General features: G+C 38.4%; 1 protein-coding gene across 3 annotated transcripts; it reads right to left on the reverse strand.

Moving 5' to 3' along the window:
* Positions 1-542: 542 nt before the first annotated feature.
* LOC127866620 (dual oxidase maturation factor 1-like) lies at positions 543-7008 on the reverse strand. 3 transcript variants are annotated; one of them, XM_052407327.1, is made up of 10 exons: positions 6579-7008; positions 6008-6209; positions 5794-5831; positions 4525-4659; positions 4249-4341; positions 3741-3894; positions 3341-3555; positions 2965-3084; positions 2449-2745; positions 543-1488 (listed from the first exon to the last, which is right to left on the reverse strand). In XM_052407327.1, the coding sequence occupies exons 2-9, from the start codon at positions 6097-6099 to the stop codon at positions 2624-2626; spliced, it is 969 nt and encodes a 322-aa protein (XP_052263287.1). In that variant the 5' UTR covers positions 6100-6209; positions 6579-7008; the 3' UTR covers positions 543-1488; positions 2449-2623. The 3 variants fall into 3 exon arrangements, with proteins under 3 accessions (XP_052263287.1, XP_052263267.1, XP_052263278.1); XM_052407307.1 differs by having other exon boundaries at positions 5794-5851; XM_052407318.1 differs by lacking the exon at positions 6579-7008 and adding an exon at positions 6490-6573 and having other exon boundaries at positions 5794-5851.
* Positions 7009-10402: the final 3394 nt, after the last annotated feature.

The following is a 10402-nucleotide window of genomic DNA, read 5'->3' on the forward strand; positions in this document are numbered from 1 at the left end:
GTCACATTAAACTTTTCCCACGAATTCCGGTATACATTTAAGCACTTAACACCTTAACACTTTAAATGTATCAAAAATACTCTCTCCGATTAAAAAAGTATTTCCGCTCCGTATCACGTGACATATTAAACAGAGGTTGGTAACATTTTCACTCATTTTCTATATGTTAAGTGCGCTACTCTTATGTATATAAGGATGATTTTGTTTAACAGAATCAACTTAATTTTAAATACAAATTAGCTCGCAAGTCAATAAAACGTTTTATTTAGGATAAAACAATATGAGCCGTGCTCTGTGAAAATGGGGTTTTAATGCATGTGCGCAATATGTCGTCCCAGATTAGCATGTGAGGTGAGCACAGGCTAATCAGGACAACAATTTACGCTTTTATGATATTTTCTGTTAACAGAGTCTCTTGTTAGCAAAAAATCCAGTTTAGGCGGTAAGTGTCGCGGACTGCACAGGCTAATCTGAGACAACACTTTACGCGCATGCTTTAAAACGGAGCACGGCTCATATAAATAAGAAAGACAACAAAACAATACACACTCGAGCTTTATAGCTGTCTTTTAAAGAAAATATGAGTAATAAAAACGTTGTTCAGCGGGGATAAACGAAGCATAATAAAAATCCTGTACAAGTCTCAGTTTGATATTTTATATGTATGCAAATCATTTGACACAAACTGATCATATTGTAACGTGAAGATTATAAGTACAAAATGGGAATATAAGCACACGCGTGATTGGTTGTCGGCAAATGTAGGTAAAAATAATTGTAGGAAAGAGCATGCTGATTCTTAGTGGTTTCTATTTATAAAAGCGCACCACTGACCAGGTCATGAAATGAACTTGTTCACATTTTGGCAAAATGACAATTTCTCAAAAATGTTCACAACAGTGTTAAGAAAACGGATGTTTGCTTTATGTTTGAACAAGATAAATAAAACAGTATCGGTTCATTTGATGGATTAACGTTACTAAAGCGTTCAAATAATATTTCATATTTTACGATCTTCTTCGAAAACTTGGATAATGAGTTTTAAACAAAAATACAATACATTTTAATCTAAGAGCATAGTAGAAAACGATAATCAGTTTTCAAGTCTTAATGGTGCAGTTGTAGCGCGCTTGATTTTGCTTTTATCTAACTTTTTTTGCCCTCATAATGTTATCAGACTTTCCCATATATTAGATATTGTTTAATTTACACAATAAAAAAAACATTTACAAAAATTAGTCTCTTAAAATCCTCTTTAAGTTAAAAAAGTAGATATATTTATGTAGAGCGGACACGATATTTCCACCACTATCGAAACCAGACGAGTATTACGGTTATGCTTTGGAAACTCCTATTTTTGTCGCTCTTATATTTCTTTTCAGGTTACTTCGCCCCTCTTTAGAGGCGTAGGGGACCCGTCTGGGTTTCTGGAAACGATTGATGAGGCCACGGCCTACCTCGCTGGGGTCTGGAGGTACGGTGGGGTATCTGAAATATAAATTTACTACAATGTCTTCGTTACAAAGAAGTTAAGAAGTCAAAGAGAAAAATGATTATGTGTCAACGTTTACATGATATACATATGTGACAGAGGAGAATGTCGCAGTTTGAAATTTTCTACTTGTCAGTTTTAACCTATATTGAATTTGCATGCGCCGCTCCATAGTTAAAGTGCACACGAACATTAATTGTCATCGCGCATGCGCCGACATTTCCGTTTGTCCTCGTTTGTCTTTGTCAAGGTGATTTGTCATTATGTCGTATGCTGTTGTAGGGTCAATCGGAATACTTCGGATTTATACATTCAACAATGTATATCTACGACGTCGGCCGAGGCTATCCAACTGCTGCACGTGCTTTCGTGTGTGCACTGTTTACCGTATCCGTCCAATTGTTCTTTATGTTTTATGTTTGAATGAAAGAAAGGTTGAGAGAAAGGTTCTTATTTGGTTGTTCGTTCACCCTTTTCTTCCTTCCCCGCCTAATTCCTTCGTCTCACACAACCCTTCAGAACTTTCACAAGTTAAGAGGGTTAGAAATCTGTAACTCTTTATATTAACTATAAAGGATATTTATAATTATTAATTAATCGGACACTGTGGTAAGCTATTTTATATTATTCTTTATACTTTATATTATTAATGTATATGTATTTTTTTCCGCAGCGCGTCCCATTAAGTTTTATTGTCATATTGATATGTGTAATCTTTGTATTGTGTGTTTATGTTAGATTGTTTTTATATATTTCTAACTAGATGATATATCTTTATAGGCCCGTTTTATACGATACAAATACATTTAAGAACCTACGCCAGGACTTTGTTGATCATATAAAGTAACCATGTGACACATACATTTCAATCAAACAGTATGTACTCAAATGTGTCCATTGAACTATCATTTTGTTTAAGTCTTTGTGGAATGACATATTTAATGAATGATGCATACGCGAGCGGAAGGACTCCTGGTTTCCCCTTCACTGTCTTCCGACTCGGTGGGTGTTACTTCATCATCCAAGGAGTTCGTCCGACCATGATCAGCGCTTCCAGTCCAATCAGCGTCAGGATTTTCGTTACCGACGCCGAAAAAGCCGTCTTGATCAGCCTTTCTTCGAGATGTTCTTTTAGCTGAGGATTGTGTTCGTTTCCTTTTTGCTCGCGTTTCCATGTTCATCCACTATGTCAACCGAAGTCAATGAGTTTTCCGTTACTGTGGTCACGCTTGTGTCGTTAGACGGGATGGATTCTTAAATGAGATTAGATTTGATAAACAGTTCTCATACATTTATTACTCAAGAAATTAATTAGAAATTATAAATAGGTATGAACACTTAAATCTGAATACTATATAACGCCATGACCGGTTAACATTGAGGTTCTGACTTGAAAAAAATTAGACTTGGTCAACTCACATTTATTGTTTTGTGGGTCGGGAAAATACTTATATAGACGCATGTGTGTTTACCCTCTTTCTGTAGCAAGTATTCATCCTGTAGCGGATCTGCACTGAAGAAGGCAGCTGCAGAACGCGGCCAACACAGGTCAAGGACGAATATCGTAAGGCCCCATAAAACACAAAAACACCCTGCAACAATTTTTTTAAAGATATATCGTACAAAAAAATGGTGTGTTTGCTGTACATTTGAAGTAAGTTACTTGCATTTAATAAAACTCAAAATGTTTTCATTTAACTTCCACAAAGTGTTTTTCTATGTTTAATGGTATTATATTACACATAGAGAGCTAAAGCTTAGCTTTGATGGTAGTGAGTGGACACTCTTATTACTTAATGAAAAAAAAAACGAAACTAAACAGATCGGTATGAATATAACCATACATACCCGTAAAAAAGCACATCCAAAACGAATACCCGTAGTTCATATGCAATACATGCTCAGCGGAAAACGGTATACGGAGAGGTGCGGGATTCTGGAAGTTGTGCTTGATTACGACTGATGTGCACATGGTCAACCCGGTAAGAGTCACCATATACGCGTTGTATCTCAGCAACATGAAAACCAGGATGTTCGCAAGGACCCAGAACACCAGGGATATCCTACATATATACAGAAGAAACAACAAAAATATTTAAATATCAGAAATGCGTCTTATCAATTCATACTGTAGTTAAATTGAAATGTGGGCCAAGTAAGTAATCGACTTCAAATTTAAATTAAGACGTACTTACATTTGATCGCGTGGTTATTTATACAAACTTCAGTATAACTATCGTTAACATACCATAGCGCAATCGACGCATACAGCCCTGACTCTCGGTAGTGTCTGCCCCAGCGAAGCCACTCGTCATCCAGGGTGAAATACTCGGCCACCCAGAGAATGGGGAGGGGCAGTCCGCGGAACTGGGCCGCGCGGTACTCCTGGTTGAACTGATTGGCTATGTGTCGAGTAATAAAGGATATTGTTTTCTTAGTATGAAACCAGATTCATGAACTGGTAAACAAAAGTCACGGATTGGTAAACCAGAGACCAATCACCGATACGTTATTTTGTTAGCTAGAAGTGTCATAAAAGAATAACCTAAAACACAGGTCAGCCACAGAGCGAATATATGAATGAATCCCTTGCTTACTACTGAGCGAATTCTAGTGTAAGACATAAAAGCATGAGTAATTCGAATGGCATTGCAGTGAAAGTCTCTAATTTGCTCATAGAGAAGGTAAAAATATTGAGGCAATTTAAGAAGAAAGACGTTATCTCTAGGTCAAATAGTAAGTGTATACCATCTTACCATTAGGTCCGAAGAAATTCAATCCCTGACGATTGGAGAAGTCAAAGTGTTCATTGTAGTTGATAGTTTCATTCAGTTGATGTACCGGAGTGCCTTAATACGAAACAAACGCATTATAAAATGATATAGAATAAGTAGATTCAATTAATTCATGTGTGTAATTTCGATACACTTTATTTGAAGTGTTTTAAATGTTCGAACGTCCGATAAAAGAATTTTGCGTGGCGGTCAAATTAAATTCAGTTGTGTTTAATTGTTGGACTGCATTCTACTTACCTTTAAGAGTGATGTTGACTCCTTTAAGGCCGATATGCAGACCTATGTACGCATCCACTTCCGCCCCCGTACCCGCTTTATACTTGCTGCGCACGTGCACCTCGCCCGTCTCCCAACGGTCGCTCACAAGGCAAACTGAACAAAGAAAGACGAAACAGAATTCTAGTTATATTTTGACGTCTAGGTTGAAGGCTTTTCGGTCGAAGGTTTGTATGCGCTGTAACTGTTTTCTTATTTCGATGTTATTTTTTTAATGAAATATATACTTTTAAGACAATAAAATGTAGACAAAACTATGAGTTCATCGTACTTAATGATTAATAACATACAGCGATACACTATATCTGTTTATATAGGTTTTATCATCTTATCTAACAAGCAATACTGAAACAAACCTATTCAAACGCTTGGTACGGATATGAAAAGCTACACAATCTTAAACAATATATTTAAGAACGCAAAATAAGATATTGTCTCATTTTTCCACACAGAAGATAACGTATGGAAAATTTAGTCAAACAAATGAGCCACTTCATGCGTAAATTGGTTTAAAGCTTTATGCGGCCAGCGTAGCTCAACGCCAGCCTGTGCAGCCTGCGCATTCGTGCAGTCTGGGCAAGAGCTTCGCTGTCTCCTTAAAAGTAACGCAAGGTTTCGTGTTCTCATTAGCGGACAGTGTAGCTCCTGGCCAGATTGTGTGTATGCGCAAGCATTTCTAGGGCTATTCTTGCCGCATAACGCATTGTACCCAACTTCGCAAGACGCGACTTCTAAAGGAAAGCACCTTAATATATCCGTAACGTTGAATATCGGCTTATCTTTATAATATTATAACATATGTTGGTTCATTTAATTACATTATCGGGACTTCTCTTGATAAGACGGACTAGAGCACTAAATATTAGATTGTATTTAAAGTGAGAGCGTTATTCTATATATTACTTTGACTGGTAGAGAAATATAGCTCTTAGATGTTCCGTTTAGTTTAAACCTATTAATTATAACTCGTTTACATAGAAAACATTCGACTAATTGAAATGCTATTGAGTCCGTTTCCTGGGACTTAGACTCGGTGTCTTTCGGGGAGATCATGAGAACGCTCACTATGTTTAGATCAAACCCGTGACCGCCCGCTCGCTAGGCGGACGTCACATCCAGTACGCCACAGCGCCTATTCAGTTTGTTGTTATTGTTAGTAAATTGATAAGACACTATTGAAAGGGAACATCGGCTAATTCAATCAATTCACGTATCTTAGAGTTGACTTACCTAGAATAGCGGTTCCAACGTATACACCAACAAGAATCCTAAAGAATGTAAACAGTTTCTGAAAAATATTAACACATTTTTATGTAGTACTTGTAAATAATACCGGAAAGATGTACAGTTGTATCGATTAACCAATTATTTAAAATATTGTTAGTCAGTATAACTTTAATGTTTAAAGAAAACATTCTATAAAGTAACCAAAAGTGAAACTGACCGACTTCCCTGTGTAGCCGGGTACAATGAGTATGAACGATGCCAGTAGAGTCGCTGCAGCGAAGTAGATACCCGCCTGGAGAATATCCGCATGCCACGCGGTGTCGATGGAACCGTAATAGGTCGGAGCGCCGTTGGACCGGAAGGAGCTGTAAATGCCTCCCGACACTTCGCCGGAACGAGCGTCCATTGAAAATTTGATTCTGTTTGGGCATCATTATAGTTTGGTAAAGAAACATAATAATCCTAAGTGTTATAATACTGCATATCATTTATCGTTACCTCCAATTTGAATGGTTTAGCTATTAGCTAAACACGGTTCCGGTTTCAAATTATTTTATATTTGAAACATCATTTTCCAATACATAAGCATTTCCTTTGTAGAAGTATAATACATACTCTCAGAAAAGGAATACGAATGAGCTGTACATTTCGCATTATGCTTAACATTATCTTAAAGCCAAATGCAATAATTACACTAACTTGAAGAACGATACTGATAGAAGTATGTCTAATAAGTAGATACCCGTGTAAGCGATTTTTTTATTAAAATATCTGCACGATGGTTTTACCTGTTGCGTTATGAATGTGGTTCCGATACTTCTGATGTTTGATCGTTTATCTTTGCCAGATTAATTTCTTATCAGAAATGCCGCATCACATTTTATGATTTTATAAGATGCTTTAACACGTGTTAATATTAAATCTGATTGGACCTTAATATTTTTTTCATTGTTTCCTGTGTAAAAATTATTAATGTTGACATGTTTTGTACATAAGAACATATAAACCAATCCGATTCTATTAAAGTTGGCTCAAGTGTCTTGAATAATAAGCAGTAGTAAATCAACAAATCTATAGTAGTTCAGTACATCTAACTTCAAGTTAATATTATTGACGATATTTTGCTTATATAACTATAGCGCATGTTCATATAAGTAGCTGTCGCAATAAATTAGTCCTCTCTATTTAAAATACAAAGAAGCGGTCGAAATAGACAAGGAACACGCAATATCGAGGCAAGAATAATTAATGTTCAAGAAATCATAATTTAAATCACAAACGTTCAAGAGTGAAAATTTTAAAATTGAACAATTTATTGCCAAGTATTGAACATCCAATAGAAATACTGGGTGTGACGAACCAGGAAGCCATTATAAGGGTTACGTCAGTCAAAGACAATGGTAGACATTTGCAAGTCATTTAAGTTTATATAATATTTTTTCATTCTTATCTAGAATGTTAAGAGTCATGAAATTATACCCAATAGAAAGATTGAGTGTGTCAAATCAGGAAGTCATTATAAGGGGTAAAAGAGCCCACCATGATAAAGGACGTTGACAAGCCATTCTATTTTACATATACATGAGTCAGTCGTGTTTAAAAAAAGATAGTGTTTTCAGAAAGGCACAGTGATAAAAGCAAATGAACGATTACGAACTGAAAAGCATTGTTCTGTATTTCATCAGTGATTGAACAGAGCGCGTTAATGGATTAATGAAGGCAAACATTTTCTGGCAGTTCATACACCCATGGATTGCAGACAAACACTATTCAATGCTTATAATTACATCTAAGCAGACAAAAAATACCCGTATATATTCTAACGACAAAAATGAACTTCTTTCTGCTGGAGCACCTATTAAGTTTTACTTACGATTTTATTTGTGTCGAACGACATATCGTTAAGAATGAAGGTACATGTTTTTCGCAAATGGCGAAAAAACGTCAACGTCAGTACGATTCGCGAAAAATATCAACGTCATTTTAAAACTAAATTTTGAAAAAAAGAAAAACAGCAATGACTATTTACGTTTAAATTTGCTTACGGGTTGCGTTCATCGGAAAACGAAAAGCATGTCAAGTCGAAGATCATGGTGAACAGAACAACCAATAAAATTGCAGATATGAACGGTAAAAAACTGGAAGCATATGTACTCGGGGCGCAGAAACTGTCTAAGGATGGCACCAATAACACTGAGGTCTATATAAGAATTGCCATGGCGACCGAAGCGATGGTCCAGACTGAGACGGCTGTGGACACTCTTATCCGCCAAGTACAGGCTCTACAAGATCCGCATTGTCTCAATGATTCTGTACGGCTGCGAAACATGGATGCTTCATGCGGACACAGTAAGCAGAACACAGTCCTTTGAACACAAGTGTCTACGAAGACTGCTCCGTAGCTTCTACAAGAAGCACACGACCAACGAGTACGCCCGGAACATGACTGCAACTTGTATTGACCCACAAGAGCCTCTATTGGCGACCGTCAAACGACGAAAGCTGGTTTGGTTCGAACACGACGCCAGGGAGACGAATCTCTGTGCAAGACTGTGCTTCAAAACACGCTAGATGGAGGCTAGCGTCGATGCCTTCTTCATCTTCCCATTAATTGCAGGGCTCCTCTGAAACATCGACGCAATTTCACTATACAATTAATATGTCTTAGGCCTAGGTTGAACCAGTACTTGGTGTCTTTGAGGGAGATTTAAAGAAATGCTCCAACAGTGGGGATCGAACTCGTGACTTCCGTCGTCATTAGAAAAACTGGATGAACAGCGTGAAAGGTTGGACATCACTCCCCATTAATTGAATAACTCTAAGAGCCCTCAACATACCTGACTGGAGGAGGATTTTTTATCATCGTCCAGCATTACCCTTAAAAACGCCGGACCTGTCATGGAATGATGATGATGGAGATGGTTGAATTCTTTTTACGACATCGGTTGTAAATGAATTACGACATTTGAATGTTTGAAAGAGAGGATATATACTTGTCACTGCTTATTGTTTACAAACGCGTTTGTTACTACGCCATTCAGAGAGCTATAGAACTGTTGAACGGACAGGAGTGTAAAACGTTCTCATCCTAAGAGCGTGTTTAGTCACAATATTGTCGGTACTAACCTTAGCGAATAAATGATTTTTCTTAATTCACGGGCATTTTTATGCAAAATATATAAGAAACTAAACAATTATTTATTTGTATAGGTATACAAAATTTGTCAAGGAAAATTATTGCTAGCGCAGGAACATATTTAGAAGTAACGAACTCGTTATGAAATAATGAAATGTGCATAAGGACCCAATTTTCGCATTCGTTCTTTTAACGGTTAGCATAGTTAGAATCAGCGATACCGGTAATCAATGTCATAATGGCGCAGTCGGTACACGCGATGTATATTGTCATAATGGCGCAGTCGGTACCCGCGATATCTATTTCGATAATGGCGCAGTTGAACCTGCAATGTCTATTATCATGATGGCACATTTGTTACCCGATATGTCTACTATGATGATAGCGCCGTTGATATCCGCAATGTCTTTTGGCATGATTGCGCAGTTGGTTCCCGCGATATACAAACTCCCATGATGGTGCAGTCGGTATTTGCAATGTCTACTTTCATAATGGCGAGGTTGGTACCCGCGATGTCTACTGTCATGATGGCACAGTCGGTAATCGCGATGTCTACTGTCATAATGGCGCAATTGGTACCCGCGATATATACTGTCATAACTGCGCAGTTGGAAGCCGCGATTTGTCATAATTGAGAAGCTGGTACGCGCGATTTCTACGCTCATGATGGCGCAGTCGTTGTCCGCGAAAGATACTGTCATAATGGCGCAGTCAGTGCACTTAATGTCTACTGTCTTGGTGTCGCAGTCGGTACCCGCGATGTCTACTGGCATGATGGCGCCGTCGGTACCAGCGATGTCTACTGTCATGATGGCGCATTCAGTACCCGTGATGTCTACTGTCATAATGGCGCAGTCGGTACCCGCGATATCTACTGTCATGATGAGGCAGTCGGTAGCGGCGTTGTTTATTGTCATGATGGCGCAGTAGGTTCCTGCGATGTATGCTGTCATGATGACACAGTTGGTAGCCGCGATGTCTACCGACATAATGGCGCAGTTGGTACCCGTGATAAATATTCTCATGATGCCGGAGTCGGTACACGTGATATATTCTGTCATGATGGCGCAGTCAGTACATGCGATGTCTACTTTCATAATGGCGTAGTCGGTTAACGCAATATATACTGTCATGATGGCGCTGTTGGTACCCGCGATGTCTATTGCCATGATGGCGCAGTCAAAACACGCGATTTCTACTGTTATTATAGCGAAGTCGGTACCCGCGATTTCTACTGTCACGGTGACGCAGTCAGTACCCGCGATGTCTACTGTCATAATGGCGTAGTCTGTAGCCGCCATGTCTATTGACATGATGGTTCTGTCGGTACTCGTGATGTCAACTGTCCTGATGACGCAGTCGGTACCCGTGATGTCTACTGTCATGATCGCGTATTCGGAACCAGCGATGTCGTTGTCATAATGGTGCTGTTGGTACACAACATGCCTACTGTCATGATTGCGCAGTTGGTACAAG

The sequence above is a fragment of the Dreissena polymorpha genome, chromosome 1 (genome assembly GCF_020536995.1).
Source record: "Dreissena polymorpha isolate Duluth1 chromosome 1, UMN_Dpol_1.0, whole genome shotgun sequence".
NCBI lineage: Eukaryota > Metazoa > Mollusca > Bivalvia > Myida > Dreissenidae > Dreissena > Dreissena polymorpha.